Source organism: Lynx canadensis, chromosome D4 (genome assembly GCF_007474595.2).
Source record: "Lynx canadensis isolate LIC74 chromosome D4, mLynCan4.pri.v2, whole genome shotgun sequence".
NCBI classification, from domain to species: domain Eukaryota; kingdom Metazoa; phylum Chordata; class Mammalia; order Carnivora; family Felidae; genus Lynx; species Lynx canadensis.
Genome location: NC_044315.2, coordinates 87,480,912 through 87,499,805, shown reverse-complemented (window position 1 = coordinate 87,499,805; position 18,894 = coordinate 87,480,912). Strand labels below are relative to the sequence as shown.

The following is an 18,894-nucleotide window of genomic DNA, read 5'->3' as shown; positions in this document are numbered from 1 at the left end:
AAGGCTCCCCCGTCAAGCCTGGAGTCCACAGGGGCTGCCTTCATCTAGAAGGGCCATGGTGACCGAGGGCATTTGCTCTGTGCCAGGCCCTGGGCGGAGGACTTCACATCCTTCACTCACTCCTGGCAATCACCCTGTGATGGTCCCCATTTTGCAGACGAGGAAACTGAGGCTCAGAGAGATTCAATACCTTATGCAAGACCTTGCAGCTGGGGGTGGGCACAGCCAGGAGTCGCCAGAGCCTGCTTGGGTGACCGGTGCACGTTCACTGGCTGCCCAGGAAAAGCTCAGCCCAGACACCAGCTGAAACAGTCCCAGCCCCAGACTCCATGGCCCGAGGGAAGGGGACCTGATGGGGAGACAAACAGGCACGTGGAGAAACAATAAACGTGTGGCATGAAAAGACACACCTCACACAGGTGACAGGTGCAAAACAGAGGCTTTAATCCGAACAGCAATGAAGGCGCACGGGGCCAGGGGAGGCCGAGGGGGCAGGGCAAGAGGAGCCAGGAAGGCGGTGATCTGGACCCTGGGAGGGAGGCCAGCACTGGACCTCTCCTAGGAAAACTATTTCTGTGACTCTCGTGGTTCCCGTCCTGGCCTCTGCCCAGGCCATCGGCCCAGGTGTGAGGGTCAAGTCCCTGAATTGTGCTTCTTGGGAGCTCCCCCTTCCCACAGGGGATGTGGACCCAGATAAAGGGCAGGGGTCTGGAGAAGGGCAGGCCTGGACTTTGGCCGGGGAGAGCCTGTAAGAGCCTGGCCCGGGAGCAGCCCTAGAAGAAAACTCAGGACCTGTCATGTCAGCATCCCCTCACCTGGCCAGGCCCTGCCCATCCTCACAGCCAAAGCCTGGGCTTGGGGGGGGCCATCGCTGCCTCACCTCAAGAACCAGTGGGTAAGTTCGGGGAGAGGGGAGGACAAGGAGGGGGCACTGCTGAGTGCTCCGGTGGCCCCTGGCCCATCGCCCCGAAGGGCAGGCAAACAGGGCCAAAGGGCCCTGGAGAAGCAAGCGGCAGGGAGTTAGGAGCAGAACGGAAGATGTGAGAAGAATCCAGGCTCCCCACAACCAGAGCGGGCCCCGAGCCCCTCCCTGCGTCTCAGCCACCCCCTCCCAGCCTGAGAAACTTTGGAAAGGCGGGCCTCACCCAATCAGCCAGTGGGCAAGCCCTGCCGGGGCCCTCCCGAGCGCCCAGGGGCTACCCTTGCAGAGGGGGACAGGACCGGCTCCGGCCAGGAAACCCAGCAAAGCCAAGGCCAAAGAACAGAGAAGCCAGAGTGAGGAGGCACTAGACACAGGTGCCCGCAGGCCCAGGGGGCAGCCGTGAAGAGGAGCTGGGAGGGTCACCGGCCAGCACAGCCGATGCTTCTCGGCCCCCGACCCCACCCCAGGCTGGCCGCCTGCCTCCGCCTCCAGCCTTCAGAACCCCCAGGCACCCACCCAAACATGGCTTCAGAAACCGACCCACCCCACAGGGAGCAAGCGCTCCAACCCCTAGAAAGGCCACAGGCCTTGGGAAAGGAAAGCAATGGAAACCGCAAACTCCTCCCCTTTCCAGCGGTGCAGAAGAGCCCAGGTCTCAGACGGGACTGGACAGAAGAGGAAGGAGGAGAGGAAGGCCGAGCACGGGACCAGGGCCCGAGCACACCCTCCCCACCACAGGGAGACAGGGCCCACTTCTCCCTTCACTTTGGGTCCTTCGGCCTCATGCCCTGAGCCTCCATCAACCCCACACTCACCACCCACCCCAGTAGACAGCCTCTCAGCAAACAGAAAGAACAGAGGGAGGGGGCGGGGGCGGCTGGCGCTGGGGCAGGGGAGGGCAGGCACAGGAACTGCGGCCTGGGTGGCTCCGGCTGCTCAGCCCCTAGCACGAGGTGACCGGATGGATGGGCAGCAGGCTCCCGAACTTGAAGTGCTGGATCACAGGGAACTTCTCCAGGCACTGTGGGGGGGGGGGGGGGGAGCAGAGGGGAGGACTGCACCGCACCCCTGCCGGGGCCCACCCGGCCTCTCGGGCCTCCGGGGAAGCCCCAGACACCTCCGGAGGCTCAGACCAGCACAGTTCCCACAAAGTGTCCCCCCAGGGCCCAGGAAGGGGATGATCTCAGAGGAGCACCCAGGCCTTCAGGGAAAAGCAAGGCTTCCGACCCCTTCCCGACCACCCCCTCCTATCCAAAGACCCCCACTCCGTGACAATAAGACCTCACTCATTAGTGAGGGAGAGGGAGAAAGGAAGGGAAGGAGAGCAGGCAGCCCAACCTCATTGCAGGGAGGGAGGGGAACTGGGGACCAGACATGAAAAGAACCCTCCAGACCACTGGGGAGCCCCTAGCCCAGGCCCCAGCCCTGGAGAAAAAGTGTAGGGATGTCTGGACACAAGCTTGACGAGGGTCCAGAGCCCATTTTTCTCCAATTTTCAGTTCTCTGGACTGAAAAAAGGTATCCTGCCACTTGAGAGCAAGACAGTAAGAATCAGTTAACATCCCCACACCCCCAGGGCAATTCCCAGCAGCCCTGTGCATGGGGCAGAGGACAAGACACTGAACAGGGGCATGGCCTACTCCCTGAACCCAGCCCAGCCAGGACCTCAGCCCAGGGCTCTGGCGGAGATGGGGATATTGGCAGGGCCTACCACAGAAGCTGGCCTGGTCCATGGGCAGCCGGGCCCCAGGCCACACACCTCTGGCCTCTGGCCCCAGCACTGCTTAGCACCACACAAGTCCAGGAAAAGGTGCGGCGGGGGGGGGGGGGGGGGGAGCGGGCAGCTCCCAGCCTCCCCTCACCGGCCCTGGTCACTGGCGAGCTCTCTCAGGCAGCAGCTCTGGGCATGTGACGATTTGCCTGCTCTCACACCTTTGACCAAGAAAATAACCAGGATGGCTAGGTTGGAACATGACTTATGGCTTCAGATAAGGTGAGCCCCGTTCCGTGACTGCGGTCTCAACATCCATCTAACTCAGGGAGACAAAGGTGTGCCACGACTGGCCCAGGTCCCCTCACCTCAATGACCAGGCACAGAAACGAGGACGTCTCAGACCAGCTGCGCCTGTGTCAGGTGGGGGCTGATCAAGGCCTAAAGGGGGCCTAGGAGGTGAGCGGGAAAAGGGAAATCTTTTTGTGCAGTGGAAGGACAGGAAACCAGGCCGAGTGTGGGAGCAGAGCTCCAGGCCGCAGCCAGGCTGCTGGGCCCAGGGCAGAGCAAGTGGGGAGCAGGCAGCCGGGGGGTGGTCCCTGGTGTGGTGGGGGGTGGGGAGGAACAGCCAGCAGCTCTAGGCCAGAGGCAAAGGCAGCTGCCAGTGTGCTTACGTCATCAAGGAAGTGGTAGGAGTTTGTAAAAGGGGGCCCCCAGGGCCCTGGAATTCCAGAAAGGGTCAAAGGTCAACCTGTTTCTAGCTCTCCTCCAAGAGAAGCTGCAAAGGCAAGCGGCTTAGCAGGAGGGGGCAGGGGCAGTTCTGTGCACTCTGCCTTCAGGGGCCCGGAACAAGCCTCCCCAGGGCCACAGGACAGGAGAGCACCGGGCTAAAGGCCAGAGGCTGCTTGGGGCAAAGGAAATCTTGAGGCTTCAGAACAGCAGCAGAAGGGGGCCTCTGGCCAGGCCTTCTCCCAGCTAACTGTGCCCTGGACCAACACCCCCCTGCCCCCCGGACCCCCACTGAACCGGGCAGAGCGAGAGAGCGACATCTTCAGCTCACCCGGCCCCCTAGGGACCTTTTAGCTGGATGCCACAGTGATGCAAGGGGGAGAAGGGGCTCTCCAGGCCTCGACAAGGTCCTTCCGAAGGGAGCCCCGGCACAGCGACAGCCCTTGGGAAAGACAGGCCCCGCTGCCCACAAGGGCACCGAAAGCATTTGGTCGATCGGTTCAGAAAGGCAGGGGCAGAGCCTGGAGACGCACACAGTCCATCCCAAATCCCAAGGCCGCCTAATGCCAGGCCCAGTCGGGCCTCTGCGGCAGCTCAGGCGATCAACTCGCCTCCAAGAGCCAACTCTGACTGGTGGCCTTGGCCGTGGGGACGCTGCTCTGGACTTCAGGACTGGTGGCCTCGCTGGTCCTCCCCATGGACAAAGAGCTGACCTGAGAACACGAGTCCTTCTCCTCGGACCTCTGGGAAGGGAGCATGCGATCCCACAGGCTCTCGGGGACCAAAAACTAAGGGCTATTTCCCAGCAACGCACAAACGAGGGCCAGCCATCAGAGACGTGGCGCTCCTAGACCACAAGTCAGTGGGCTCCAGCACCGGCCTACAGAGAGGTCTGGCCGCCACACGGCGCCCGGCAAGGCTGCCAGCTCCTGTGCCCGCGCACATCCAGAGCTGGAGTTTCGGGAGGAGCGCTCCGGGGTCCACGCGTGTCCCCGCTGTCCGGGCCTGAGCTGGGGTCCCGGTCTCCCCACACCCGCAGAAATCCGACAGCTGTTACGCCAACTTCTGTCTCGTTCCTGTAGCACCGCCGCCAGCCATTTGGATTCTTAGCTTGCTCCTCCCTCATCCTGTCAGCCTGGGACTCCTCCTCTGGAAGGGGCAGGTAGGGGAAGGGGGCAGGGGCTCCCGCTCTGCCCCAAGGGGGCCCGGCTCAAGGTAAGTTTAGAGTCACTTAAGTAAGAGCCCTGCGGGAAGAACAGCACTTCAGATCCCAAGCAGGGAAGGCACGAGAGTCCTGCCCTTGGTGACCGACCGGAGTGGGGGTGGGAGGCTGGAGGGCCCCCGCGCTCCTCACTCGCTGCACACAGGCCCCCGCAGTGGGGAGGGCTCCGCAGGGTGACGAGGTCCTCAGCAGCACCCACAGTGGGACCGGCGGCGGGGGGTGGGGGTTGGGGGGGGGTGGTGTCAGGAACAACAGGACGCCCGGAGCGCAGTGACCCGCGTGCTCTCTGGGCGGGCGGGGGGGGGGGGGGGGGGACAGCCAGACCGGAGGGCCCAGCGGGCCGCAGCCCGGAAGGAGCCTGGCCTGCGCAGCCCCAGCAGACGCTCCTCTCAGATTAGAGAGGTATGTGGGCCGGAACCCAAACACAGGATGTGAAGTCCAGAGGAAGGGAACCGGAGGGGGAGGGGGCGGAAGGGAGACAGAGGGCCGGGCCGGTCGGTTCCAGTGCCGTTAACCCCTTCGGGGCCACGCGGAGGGAACAGGGCCGACCGGAAGCATCTGTGCCACGCAGCCACACCCCGGCCTCCAATACCCTCTCCCCGCTGCTCCCCCTGCCTCCCCTGATGGGATGTGAGTGTAATGAAGCCGACTCAGAGAACCAACCTCCCTCCCTCCACGGGAGAGGGGTGGCCAAGGGTCAAGAGCCGAGGGGTCAAGAGCACCCACGGGACAGCATCGAAGACCACCAGCCTGAGGGCGAAAAAAGGGGACTCCGGGGACTCATTACTCTCGGTGAGGGACTTTACACCCAGGTCCTTCCCTGGCCAAGGTCAAGCAGCTCCAGGATCGGGGTGCACAGACGTGAAAGAAGCTAACAGAAGGGATGGGATGGAAAGAAAATGTCTCCTCCCTACCTGCAAGAAAAAAAGCCACCTCCTTGGCTGGGAAAAGGTGCCAAAGAGGAGGAGAGAGGACAGGGGACACCCTCAAGAGCTGGGCAGCCACCTCCCAGCAGGGGGAGCTCAGGGGAGCCACGCCTCACCCTGCCTCTCAGGTCTGAGAACTAGAACACCACCTGAACTGACTGCTAGAAATGTCAGCTCTGGGCCTCCCTCGAGGGCTACCTGGCCAGGTATCAGACCCACCAAAGTCTGAGAAGCGCCAATTTGGACGGTGCCTCCAAAGCATGTCTTCACTTTCGTGTCCCCATGTGAGACAAAGCTGTGAGGGACCTCTGGCCATCTGACAGACCCTGGGCAGCAGGGCCTTGCCTCAGTCACTGGGCAGAGCCGGGCCTCAGCATAGGGATTCTCTGTCTGCCCACTCCCCAGACAGAGACTGAGGCCTCGGGGGTCAGAGGGGCTGGCTCAAGCAGCAGGGTGGGGGTGGGGGGATCAGCGGCCCCAGGACCAAGAGTACCAGCCAGCCCCCACTCACCTCAGCCTTATACATGCGGATCAGACCCTGGTTCACTTTGGACCAGGAGGGGACGGCACTGATGTTCCACAGCTGGTTGGAGTGCTCTGCAAAGGGGCCGGTCTTCATCTGAAGAAAAGAATCCAGAGCTGGAGAGGCGGGCCATCTGGGACCTCATCCCGTTTCCCTGCAGTAAGGCTGTGCACACGTATGTGTGTATACACACGCACGCATACGTGCACGCACAAATATATGCACACGTGCTAGAGCGCACATACGTGTGCGTATATATGCACCTACATACACGCTCACACGTGTACGCGTGTGTGCTTAAGGACCAGGCTGCATCACCTGCAGGGGGGAGGTGTGCACACTCACATGTGCACAAGCACGTACACGCGCGTACCCTCCCCCCACACACAAGCACACATAAGTACCAGAGACAGGGTCTCTCTCGGCCCGCAAGACCCACTGGGAAAACATAACCCCCAGAGTTATCCTTTTTCTCCCACAGCCAAAAAAAAGGAAGCCTGATTCCCACCACCCACCACACTCAGCAGCCTCAGAAAAATAAAATCTCCACCCAAGCCCCTGCTGAGACTCCCGCCAACTCCCCCCCAGCCGCAGAGCGCTCCAACGGCACGGGGACCTGCTCCCTTCCAGGTAAACAGCAGGAGCCTCCTGAGCCTCCCCGGCCCAGCCCCGCACAGGGTGGGCTCCACCACCAGGTACTCAGGCTGTACCTGCCACTAGCGGAGCCGGAAGGGCCGGGGCAGGGGTCCGTGTAGGGGAAGGCTAAGGTGGGAAAGACCAAACCCAGGCACCCAACTGCCTTCTGAACGGCAGGCAAAAGGCAGGGAGGAAAAGAGGGGGAAAAGAGGGGGGAGACGTGAGCCTTGAGCCAGGGGCACCTGCAGCAGATTCGGGAGGAAGGTCTGTTTAGACGGTCTGCCTGACCTGGCTGGGGGGGCAGGGAAGGGATGGCGACGACGACAGCGGCAAGGGACAGGCAGGGGCAAGGCCAGCTCCATTCCCGTCCCTCCTCTTGCCCAGAGTTCTGACCCTCCAGGAAGGAAAGGGATTCTGCAGCAAGCCCAGTGAAGTTCCCATGACATCAGAAACCACAGCACTGAGACAGGGAGGCTTGTGTGCCTGCGTGGACCCCTCCGCACAAGGCCGGTGCATTTGTTAACGGGCGCTTCACAAGGCTGCCCGGGGGAAAGGGGTTCGGCGCCCTGAGCCCCAGGCTTCAGAAGAAAGAGTCTGAAAATCAAAGAGGCTGAGCTGGCAAGGAAGCAGAGACTTGGACCCTGAGGGGGTGGAAGGTTCCAGAAGAGGCTGTGCATGGAGGTGGGGCTGGGGCAGGGCTGTTCCAGGGAGAAAGGATGGACCCAAAGCTCCCTCTCCATATTGGGCCTAAGAATAAGGGCCCAGGAGCACACGACACCCCCACCGTTTGGCTGTGGGCTCGTGAGTGACCTGCTCCTACACGCCCCTCACTTCTCCAGCGAGGGCCTCACACCAAAATGCAAGATTTAAGTCCAAAGCGCTGCCATTTACTGCTGCCACCTCCCTTCCCTGCCCGAAGTTCCCCAAAAGCCTGTCTCAACTCCCAGGTTCGGTAGCGAGGACCTCAGGCTCCTTCCTCCAGTAGGGAGGCCACAGCCCAAGGTGCTAAGACAGAGACAAAAACCCACCCTGGTGCTCCCAGGGCTTTTCCAGGATCAGGGTCTACACCCACTTTCTTTCTCTTCCTCTCTCTTTCTAACACTCCCTCCTCCAGGGTGGCTCCCTCCTCTGGTGCCCCTAGCCTATGGGGCCTGGCCTTCGAGGAGCTTTGTTCCAACCATCCTACTCAAGCAGGCTCCGCCCCCAACAACCCGCCCTTCCCCTCACCCCGCCCCTTCCCCCAAGGCTCTCTGCCCCTTGGGGACCAGCAGCAGGCTCCAGTCTTCTGCACACTTCCAGGCCCTGAGAACCTCAGGGACCACTGGAAATGTGTAACCAGTTTCAGTCTGGACAAGGCCCTGTGAACAAACCACCCCAGGGGCACCCTGCCGGCTTCGTCCCCCAGCACAGGTCCATAAGCCTGCTCAGCCAGGGCCCCGAGGCCAGGGCCAGCAGACGACTCTGGGAAACCAGAGGCTCTGCTTCGTGGGCTAGCCTCAACCACTAGGGGCACAGGAAGGGACCCCAAAAGGCCTCTCTGGCCTGCTCTGACCCCATGGAAAGGCCAGAGATGCTATTTCTTTAGAGGGGCTGCCCCACATCCCACGCCCCACCCCCACCCCCGGGCCTGCGGTGCCCCAAGGCCACCCTAAGTCCTTCAGGAGGGGACTTTGCAACTCTGGGAAAGGAAAAGAGATGAGGGGAAAAAAGGAATCGGGAGCAAGAAGACAAAAAAAAAAAATTAGCTCATTCTAGCCACAAAGGGAGAAGAGAAAGAACGAGAACGAGCAAGCAAGCTGCAGTCCCGCAGTGACCCCAGGGGAATCGTGTGAGTCAGAGCAGCCATATTGAGCAGGAAATTACTCACAGACGCTGCGTTCCTGCCTCTCCACTCCCAAGAGAATCGGCCTTTTGTAAATGGTTCCTCTGTCAGTAACTGAGGGGGGATGGGGAGAGGCTCTGCACAGCGCCTTCCTGTCAGCTCCTTCCCTTCCAGCTGAAATCTGATCCCTCCCTTCCCAAAACTCCAAATTTAGAAGCCAGATTGAAACTGAAATTCTTTTCCTGCCTGCCCTGGGCTCTTAAAGGCGCCAGGGCTGCATTTCCTGAGACAGCAGAAGCCCTGCAAGGTGGGGTCCCTCATCCGGGATGCCCAGGGCGACCAGGGCAGGTCCTGGGAGACGAGGAGGAGACGCCCGGTTCCATTTCCCACTTCTTGTTGTTTTGGTTTTTTCTCCTAGTTGCACCAGCCATCCTGATCCCCAGGTCTCCAGAGGCAACACCGTCTTTTCCAGACCGAAGCACACAGAACTGAACTCTGCACAGGCCTCCGGGTCCCTGTGTCCCAGCGACGGGCCTTCAGCCTCCCTGGGTCAGGGTGGGCCAGGCCAGGCCACTCATTCACGGACCAGCAACAGGACACACTGGTGTGAGGTGGAAGGGGAGTGGGGTGGGGGGGGGGTGGGAGGGGTGGGGGGGGTGGGCGTAGCCCAGACCAGAGCTCCGGAGAACTGGCCCGGCGCAGCCGCATCAGCAACCACACCAGCCAGGTCTCCGCTTGGCCAGGGGGACGGAAGGGAGCCCCCAGCCCTGCCAGCAGTCAGTGTTTGCCACCATGCCCCAGCACCTAGACCCAAAGTGAAAACCAGGCCTTGCGGAGAGGGTGCAGAACAAGCAAAAACTCTAGGGTCTGACTCTCGGCCGGTGAAGTTACGAAAACCTCCTCAAAGTTCAATGTGCCGTTAGTGCCACCTAGTGGCCGCTGTAGGATTTTCTCCAGCAGAGGAACCGCATCCCAAACTTCAGGAAAGCTTTTGGGTTTTTATACCAGAGTAACCAACCAACCAAATAAAAATACAAAAGTTGAACCTGGAATCAATTCCCATATTCCCCGAGGCCCGGCCCGACCTTCTTCCTTGCGAGTCACTGACAGGGACCCCGGGGTTTGGCCAGCCACCAGAGGGAGCCAGAACAGCTTAGTCTTTTACCCCCAAGTGAGCAGAGCAGGGCTCAGCCTAGAACGCGCACCCCTTCTCTCTACGCTGCTCCTCCTGCTCCTCCTGGGGTCTCCCAGGGCTCCCCAGACCCTCACATCCCACTCTGGAAAGGGCAGCACGTGACTGGCTCGTGAGGCAACGAGCCAGGCTGCCCCGAGTCCTTCCGACCTTGGGCCTGCCACACTGCTGAAGGCAGCAGATCTGAGACTGGAGCGGTGGCCGCCCAGCCGTCAGTTCCAGCTCCATTTGCTGACTTGGAAAAACGTGTCATTCCCCTCTGGCCTCTGCAGTTTGGCAGAGGCCTGAGCCGAACGCTGACCATGAGAAGCCTGGGGCTACGGCTGCTTAACCAGGCTTCTCCTCCGTTCAGGGGGCTGAGGGGGCTCAGGACAGGAGCCGAGAGAGCAGCCTCAGTGGGGAGGAGACCACAGTCGTGCCAGGGGCATCACTGGGGCCAGAGGTGCATGTGGGTGTTGGAAGAGAGGACAGTGGCAAGACCCTCTCCGGACAGCAGAATCAGGGCGCCCTTTGAAAGTTTCCAGGGTGAGGGGGACAGGTATGCAGCAGGGAGGATTGAAGGCCCTGACAATTCCTGAGAGAAAGGCCCTAAGAGCAGTGAGTCCCCAAATTCCATGCAAAGTCACCTGGCAGGTGTATTTAAATACGGGTTCCTGGTTCTTGTCTCCCAAGATTCTTGACTCAGAAAGCTGGGGTTGGACCCAGGAACGTGCGTTTTAACAACTTCCCCGGGTGATCTGGAGGAAATGGGAGACCTTGCCTCAGCGGGCAACAGCGCCCAGTTAAACACCCCCCTGCCAGGCGGGCTAGGGGTCCAGGCCGTCTTGGTTCACCTCCGGCACTACATCTGGTCCATGTCCTCAGGTACCGACACAGATGTGTCCCCAGAAATCTAGCCTGCTGTCCACATGAGTCTCTCCAACTCCTGCAACGGCTTCACCCCACACACATCCCGTGCACGTGGCTGGACAGGCCTCGTGGGCCCCACCCACCCCTTCAGACCTGCCGCACGGGTCACCAAGTCCAGCTAGTGACTGCGTCTCAGTCCCACAGCTCAAAAGTTCCATGGGGTTCAGGAGTAACCCCAGACCACTGATTTGGGGCACGAGATCCTGGACAGTCAAAAGCGGGCTTACAACCTTGCAGAGGCCTAGTGTGGCTTCCTTTCCAACAACCCACCTTCTGGGGCCAACCCTGCTGTCTCCAGGCGAGGGCCCTGGCTCCTCTGTCTCACCCTAAAGCCACCAGACTCAGGTTCCTCTCGGCCTGGACGTTGCCACGGGCTTCTCCCTCACCCCCTCCCCTCACCTCAGTAATAAACAGGATACACTCCAGGAACATGTAGTCCTTGTGGTTCTCGTTCACGGCCTTCTCGTCCACGAAGTGCCTGGGCTCCAAATACGGGTGGTCTGGGAATGGCAAAGAGCCCCGGGGTTCAGAAGCAGGCACTCCCACCACGGAGCACCTCAGCCCAGGGCACTCCACACCCACCCCGGGGCCACAGTCCTGCCCACGTGCCAACACTTGACCTTGTGGGAGCAGTGAAGGACCTGTGTGTGTATCCTAGTGAACGAGCTTTGGCTCTGCCTTTTTCTAGCTACGTGACCTTGAACCAGTGACTACAGCCCTCCGAGGCTCCGTTTCCTCATCCGTGCAGTGGGGACATGAACGGCACCTCCCTCTCACTACCTGATCGGGGATCACTCGCCACGGTGCCCGTACAGGTGAAGTGTTAGTCAAAGGTGGCTGGTCTCGTGCTGGCAAAGACCCTTCCCAGCGTCGTTGAGAAGGTGCTGGGAGATAATCTACCCAACATGCTTAGAGCAGTGCCTGGCACAGAGCAAAATATTCACAAAGGGTCATTTATTAACACTATTCTGTAGGCAGTTAATCCTACGTCAAAGCGGAAGTTACCACCCGACCCTCACCCGCTGCAGATCCCAATGCGCCGCCCAAGCCTGGAAAGCAGTTTCGGAGTGGGGGGAACCGCTACACCGCGCCCACCGGAAGCGGTTCACTGCCCAGCACTTGGTGGCCGCTCCGACGGGCCCCCTGGCACACAGCTCGATAATAACAGTGGATGACGCCAGTCACCGAGTCAAAAGAGCCCCTCGTTTTCAACGTAAAACCCCGCAGCTGCGGCGCGTTTCACACCAGCCCATTACGCGCCAGGCGAGCGCCCTTGCTCCAGCCCGTGTCACTTTCCATTATCTCGGCACACTCTGCCTCCGCCTTCCCGAGCCTGCCTCACCGGCTCGCAGCAGAAGGTCGACAGCAAACAGCCTCCGTCAATAGCCGGTCTAATGCCTGCTTTACAAGCTGTCACCGTCTGCCCGGAGCGGAAGTAAGGAGGGGAGGGGGGGGGGGGACAGAGAACGCACCCTGGGGGGCGGAGGGGTAGGCGCCCCCTCTCCAGTACCTATCAACTGTGAGCTGCCCCAGATGAAAGGCAGGAACTGAAAGTCGTCTAGGCCCCACACTCCCTGGCTGCCGGCTGGCTCCATCCTGTACGTTTTCTGGAGTTTCCGCATAACCTCGAGGTACCTGCGCAAGAGGGAGGTGAAAAAAGAGGCAGCACAAAGTAAAAAGCCGGCCTCAAGCCTTCTGCCACTGGGAGCTCATGGAGGCCAGAAATAGCCACCTGAGAGCGTAACTGGTCTCTATTTCAATTAAAATCCACACGCATAAGTTATGCATCAGCTGGCACTCTCAAAATAATGTGGCTTTATTTTCTTCTCCCACGTTCAGCCTTCTTTTGGCCCAGGGAAGGGGGTTTCGGCACCATCGACTCCTGACAACGTGACACCCTGGGCAGGAGCCTCAGGCTCTCCAACTCTGGCCTGCCTGTAGGAAAGTGGCCGGGAGACAAAGCAGATCATCTCCTGGGGCCTGTCGGCTCCCACCCTCCCTGGCATCTGGGGAGCTCTGGCATCGGCATCGCCAGAGGGGGGCCCAGAACAGGCACTGTCAGAGCGCTCCGGTGACCATACCACACCTGTGCTGCCGGGTAGGGGGTTTCGGGGGTGGGGGGGGGGGGGGGGGTCAGAGTCCCACTGCCTGGGTTCAGCTGGCTGTGTGGCCTCAGCGATCAGAAGACAGCTGATTTCTCTGGGCCTCTGTTTCTTCGTCTATAAAACAGAAACGAAGGCTGCTGGGGAGGTCAAGGGAGGGAGCCGCATGGCAGAGCCACGGAAGCATTAGCAGTCGGTACGTGACGTTTCCTTCCCTTGTTCTTCCTTGAAACTGAACCTGTCAGTCCTTCTGTCTTGGGTGCCCCACCCACAGCCGGGGCTTGATGAGGACGGGCCGAAAGAAGAAACAGGCGCTCAGGAGAGCCCTCCGGCACCCTGTCCTCAGTGTGACAGTGACAAGGAGGAAAGAGACCCCCACTGGCCCTCCTCTCACTCACCGATTGAACACCTTGAAGACAATAGCTACTTGGTCGTCTACCCGGAGCACCCCAATCTTGCAGAGGCAGCAGAGGAAAGCAGCAAAGGCTGCTTCGTGTCCTGGGGGAGAAAAACCAGCTGAGGTCGACGGGCTTCCAGAGAAACGAGTGGGACTGCTCTTGACCTCACCAGAGCGCAAATCACTGATACCTGCCCCCTGCGGACGGAGGCCAACACGGAGATAATGGGGCCACCTCCCTTTCTAGAAAGACCCAGGCCCTCTCGAGAGCTACCACTAATGTAATTCTATTCCTAATGGGCCGAGGCTGAGGACTTCTTAAACAGACACTTGCATTTTATTTTGTTTAACTCACTCATCAATTCTGTGCTCTCTACTGAGCACCTACTACGACGGCAGCCACTGTCCATATCAGGCACCAGGGCGACTTAAGTCCATGCCCTTGTTTGACAGTTTATGATCTATCGGGATGACAAACATTAAATAGATGATCACTTCTATAATTCTAGCTCTGAAGGAGGATGGAGTGATAATTGGAGGATATCACAGGGGAATCCTGACATAAGGGTTCAAGAAGGTTTCCCCAAGGAAGTAAAAGTGAATCTGAAAGATGAATAAGAGTTGGCAAGGCACCGGGTGTGAGGGAAGCAAGAAGAGCAATCTAACCAAGAAGAAGCAGCATGTGCAAAGGTCCTGAAGCAAAAAAAAAAAAAAAAAAGGTATGTTCGAAGAATGCTAAGGCAGCCAGTGTGGCTAAAGCAGAGAGGGCAAGGGAGAAAGTGTAACGAGATGAGGCTGGCGATCACGTAGGCTTTCGCTGCCACAGTAAAGAGCTCAGACTTTATCCTAAGAGCAACGGGAGCCACTGAAGGCTTCCAGGCAGGGAACGCACGGTCACATCACAGGGTCAAAAGGCACCCCCTTCCTTTCCCAGTCATGTCAAATAGGAGTGGGCAGTACTACAGAAACCACTGACTTGGATTCCGGACTGAATGCCATGGTTCATAGTGTTACCAAAAAGTATCTATTTGGAGGGAGGCGGGGAGAGAATGTTTCAGCGACCTCCTGTCCCATCTCTGTAGAATGAAGGTGCCTTCAGGGCCCGGGAAGCTTGTGAGCGGTTTCTCTCGCCTGCAGGCTTCCCCATCGCCACCCGCCAGAGTCCCAGCAACCCTACTCAGGGGCTCTTGCACCCCTGAGAACGGAAGAAACCTCCCCACTTCTGACCTGGCCAGTCTCCCCTCGGGGTTCTTCCCTGTTGTTCTGAGTCAGAGCCCTACCCGCGGAAGTCCCCCAACACTTGATAAACCTGCTCCCCGGCAACAGGGGAGCAGAAGACAAAACCTCCCCGTGACCCAGGTCCAAGGGGGCCCTTCTCCCGGCCTGCCTCTACGTAGGGCCTGTGCTCCTCCTGGAGAACCCGAGCTGCAGGCAAGGGGAAGGCCCAAAAGAGCAGCCGCTCTCGGACTTGCTGCTTCGGGTCAGGTCAGAAAGCTGGGCCTACCAAAGCGGAGTCCTCCTCAGTTACCCCCACCCAGACAACGCTTCCCTCCTGAGGGGCCTGCCTCTCCCGGAGAACTCAACGCAGACGCGGGGCCGGGGAGAGGGCGTGCCGCGATGCTGCCAAAGGCTACTGAGCTCCTTCATTTCGCAAGGGCCTGGGGAGGGGTTGCCTTGAGATATAGTAAGCACTCAATAAATTATTTTGCGATGGCGATGAGCTCACAGAGCTCGGCTTTACAAAGAAGAGAACCGAGGCCGCACACAGACACCATGCACGTGGCAGCAGCGCCCCCTGGTGGACCACGACAGACCCGCGGAGGGAGCCCCGGGCCTCCCTGCGCCGCCACCCGGGGCGCTGCACCCAGCTGGCCCTGAAAGGCGGCCTGCTCAGAGGGCCCCGAAACGAGCCAGGGCACGAAGGAAGCAGCCCAAGAAGAGGCCGCAGCGAAGCCAAGGAAACACGGAGTGGCGGGTACCTGTGCCATAGTCGATGCGCGTGGAGTTCCCCACGGACTCCTTTAGGTAAACGGCCACCTCGGGCACAGCAGCTGCCAGATGGGTGGGGACCACCGTGGCCACCAAGTTTTCTGCTTCCTGATAACACGAGAGACACAAAGTGGTGGCAGCAGATTAGGCAGCATCCCGGTGGGCAGGCACCCAGGGGCAGCATTTGGCTGGGGCCCGGCTGGCCACGCCAGGCCGGCCTGGCTCCCTGCTCTGACTGGCTGCAGAAAGAGGAGGACGGAGACATTTCCTCTGACACCTCTCACGCTACAGAGAGACGACCTGGGGCGGCTTTTAGCCTGCTGAGCCTTCCTCCGGGGGACAAGGGTCTAGGACAAGATAGGAGGGAATGGAAAAGAAGCCATCCAACCCCCTGCCCCAATCTGGTAAGTCACTGACGTCCCCAGGGCAGCGAGGATGTGTGCCACACGTCCACCAAAACACGCGTGCGAGAATGGTCACATCATTTACAGCAGCATCATTTACCGTAGCCCACATGTGGGAACAGCCCTCAACTGCAGTGTCCATCAGCAACAGATTGTGGGCTGGTTATGTGATGGGGCACCACACCGCAGCGGAAAAGAGCCACTGCTCCGCACAACACGGGTGCATCTCAGAGACGTGACACTGAGCAAAAGAAGTCACGTCTGTCGGCAGTTCAAAAACAGGTAAAACTGGTCTATGGGACAGAAATCAGAGGAGTTTGGGGGATGTCAACTCAAGGAGGCATAAGGACCCTGCTAGAAGGCTGAAATGTTTTATCGCTCGATACAGGTGGTGGGTGCAAGCGTAAAAACGTAGGTTAAGATCTATCGAGGTTGCAGACAGCCTCTCCTCTGCTGTCCTGCCTGCCGCTCCCTGGCGGTGTAGTCAATAAACTTCTATCTCCTTTAAAAAAGAAAGAAAGGAAGGAAGAAAGATCCATCAAGCTGTACAGCTCTGATGTGTTAAACTTCCTTTAAGCCAGTAACTCCACACAATCTTAAAAAAAAAAAGACCATGTGCCCTCTTAGAGTCCAGAGGCGGCCCCAAGCTGCTCTTAGGCAGGGACGGTATTTTGTTGGGTCCTTGGGACTCCCCTCTGCTCCAGGCAAAAACACTGAGCCAGACAAATCAGGACCCAAGTTTCTCTAAGTTCAGTCTATGGACACCCGAAAATCTCCTGGGGACCTGTGGAAAATCTGGCTTCCTGGTCTCTACCCTAAAGACTGTTTTTCCAAGGGCAGGGCCCAGGATCCTGCATTTTATTTTTTTGCTTGCTTTGAACAGGTATCACCGTTACACGATTCAAAAACAAACGCATTATAAAAGGGATGCACTGAGAAGTTTCTGTCCCCCTCCCCACTCTCCCCTGCCTTCAGAGAAACCACAGCTTTATTAGCCTCTTGTGCATCCTTCCAGTGAGTTTCTTTATGCACACTGAGCAACACAAACATGGCTTTTTATGTGTCTCTTTCCTGCCAAAAAGTAGCTCACCGCGTGTCAGAGCCCAGACTCCTCTTCAACGGAACAACAAATCCCAGAGCACCTTCCCCTGAGCTCCCGAGTCAGCCTCCTCGTCTTTCTCAGAGCCGCGTAGTACTCCAGGGTGGATCTACAAGCTTATTCAACCGATGCCCTGCACACGGACACCTGGGGCATTGGAATCTATTGCTGATGCAAACGCGGACCTGATTGCCAGCACTGTGCTGAGGAATGGGCCTCCACGGCAGTGATTCCCAGAAGACGGCCGGGGTACAGGGTAAACGCGTTCGTATTTTTGGCAAATGGAATCGCTGTTTGACAAACTCCCCGGTGATTTTGAGATGCCCAAAGTCTCCCACACGCCTAGCCCAGCTCCCAAGCATGTCCCGGGGCAGCCTCACCTCGTCGAGTTTGGCATACCAGGTCCTGTAGGCCTTGTTCCCAAATCGAGAGGGCTGGTCCACCGGAGGGGTCTCATCGATCCACCTGTCCAGCGTGTTGAGAAGGGCGACCAGCTTCTCAATGGCCTGTAATGGACAAAATAGAGGGGGCCAAGCCACAATCGCTAGTGGCCTCCAGCTAGAGCCACAGAGCGACGTCCCAACTGCCAGGGGACAATGACCCCTAGGCATGGCATTAAGTGGCATTCTCCTGGCTGTCCCCCTTTCTTCTCGACCATGCTGAATATGAAGGAGGGGCCGGGGGCGCACAGTGAACTTAACAGAAAGGGACCGGCATGTGGCTGAAGGGACAGGAGTGGCTTCACCACCTGGTCTCCTAGAGCCAGCCTATCAAGAAGAAGTTGCTGGATAAGCAAGAACCCCAGTCCTGATCTTCTTCAGTACCTTGTACTGGGGTCTCCTGTTGGGTACACGACACCAACTCGTCACAGAAAACAGGCATGTCAAAGCAAGAGGACAAATCCCGCTACCCGGGAATAGATGCTATTCACATTTTAACGCAGTCTCCAATTTTGTCTTTTTATAGTGTTTTCTACTGTTTCTCGTGGAAAGGATTTAAAGGCCGACAGACCTGGATTCAAATCCGCCTGAAAACGCCATCAGGGGCTGCGAGACACTGAGAAAGTGGCTTGAATTCTCAGAGCCTGTGTTTGGGTTTTTTGTTTGTTTGTTTAAGTGAAACGATGCTGCCATGCAATATAGGATTAGTCTCTGGTGCAGAACACAGCAATCTGACAACTCTGTAGACATCAAAGCTGTTTCGTCACCTCGGAAATGGGCGTGATGATAAACACCTCCTAAGGTTGGGACGGGACCACACAGCAATCCAGAGGCTGCCAGTGCTGGGCGGGGGCCGCGGCATACGTTTATACACACACAGGCTTCAAAACACAGGTCTCTCTCTCTCTCTCTCTCTCTCTCTCTCTCACACACACACACACACACACACACACACACACACACACACACAAAGAGATCTGCCAGTCTTCATAAAAAAGAAAAATAAAACACAGGTCACGGGACACGCACCGCCTTGTAGCCTTGTCAAGTGCCTCATGAGCCTCGTTCCACCTCAACACGTAAACTCAATCTTACAATAGCCTTTAATAAGCGAATAGCGTTTCACCGCGCCAACGTGCTATAATTTTTTACCAAATCCCTCACTGCTAAATGCTTGGGTTATTTCCAAATATACGCTCACTCCCATCAACAATCTGCTAACTCCCACTCTGTGGACCTGCCGGGTCATAGGTACAAACCCCTGTGAGGCTTTGTAGGGCCGAGTCTGTGTGATGCTCTGTGGGGCTGCGGTGTCTGGGAGCCCATCGCCCTACACCTATCCCACAGCAGGCAGGAACCAAGGCGTGGACTCGGTGCCGCAGGCCAGGGCAGCGTTAGCACACACGATGTTACTCAATGAGGAAACCAGGTGAGGCTATCCGAGACAGAGGTCTGGGAGGGCTAGCGAGAAAAGGGCTCCTTCTTGCCTGTGGCTTGCAAAATCAAGAAATGAGTAAGTAAATAGGCCACGACAAAAGGCTAGCAGAGGGCACAAGGGCAGAGCGTGTGCGGAGGTGGACAGCCCTGGGAAAGCAGACCTTGCCAAGAAGCGGGTCTTGCCTGCGTCCACTAGGCACACACAGGAACCCCTGATACTACGAGCTACCAGGGTGGGACCCACATGAGAAGCTGTGAGGAGGAAGGCGAGGCACGGTCAGGTCCACTGCTGCGTTGCAAGGCCCTGCAGAGGAACAGTCTGAGAGCTGGGGGGGGTGGGGAGTGGATTTGAGCCAACAGAATACATGTCAGCCAGCGCCCCCACCCTGCACCCTCCCCGCCCACAGTTCCAGGGGCACAAAAGACACTGCGGT

The 18,894-nt window shown here is 58.6% G+C and overlaps 1 protein-coding gene and 1 long non-coding RNA gene across 2 annotated transcripts in view; one reads left to right on the top strand and one right to left on the bottom strand.

The window, feature by feature from the left end:
• Window positions 1–420: 420 nt before the first annotated feature.
• The window catches only part of PTPA (protein phosphatase 2 phosphatase activator), a 30,252-nt gene continuing 11,778 nt past the window's right edge, over window positions 421–18,894 (bottom strand). Inside the window, exons 4-10 of the mRNA XM_030292946.1 lie at window positions 16,964–17,089; window positions 15,071–15,188; window positions 13,093–13,192; window positions 12,103–12,227; window positions 10,992–11,092; window positions 6,022–6,129; window positions 421–1,943 (exon numbers count right to left, since the gene is read on the bottom strand). Coding sequence (XP_030148806.1) covers window positions 1,866–1,943; window positions 6,022–6,129; window positions 10,992–11,092; window positions 12,103–12,227; window positions 13,093–13,192; window positions 15,071–15,188; window positions 16,964–17,089 — 756 coding nt within the window. The 3' untranslated portion in view covers window positions 421–1,865. The remainder of the gene's footprint in view (window positions 1,944–6,021; window positions 6,130–10,991; window positions 11,093–12,102; window positions 12,228–13,092; window positions 13,193–15,070; window positions 15,189–16,963; window positions 17,090–18,894) is intronic.
• On the top strand, window positions 15,202–17,742 carry LOC115499200. The gene is made up of 3 exons (XR_003964072.1): window positions 15,202–15,484; window positions 16,567–16,839; window positions 17,550–17,742. It is a non-coding gene; the product is annotated as an uncharacterized LOC115499200 (long non-coding RNA).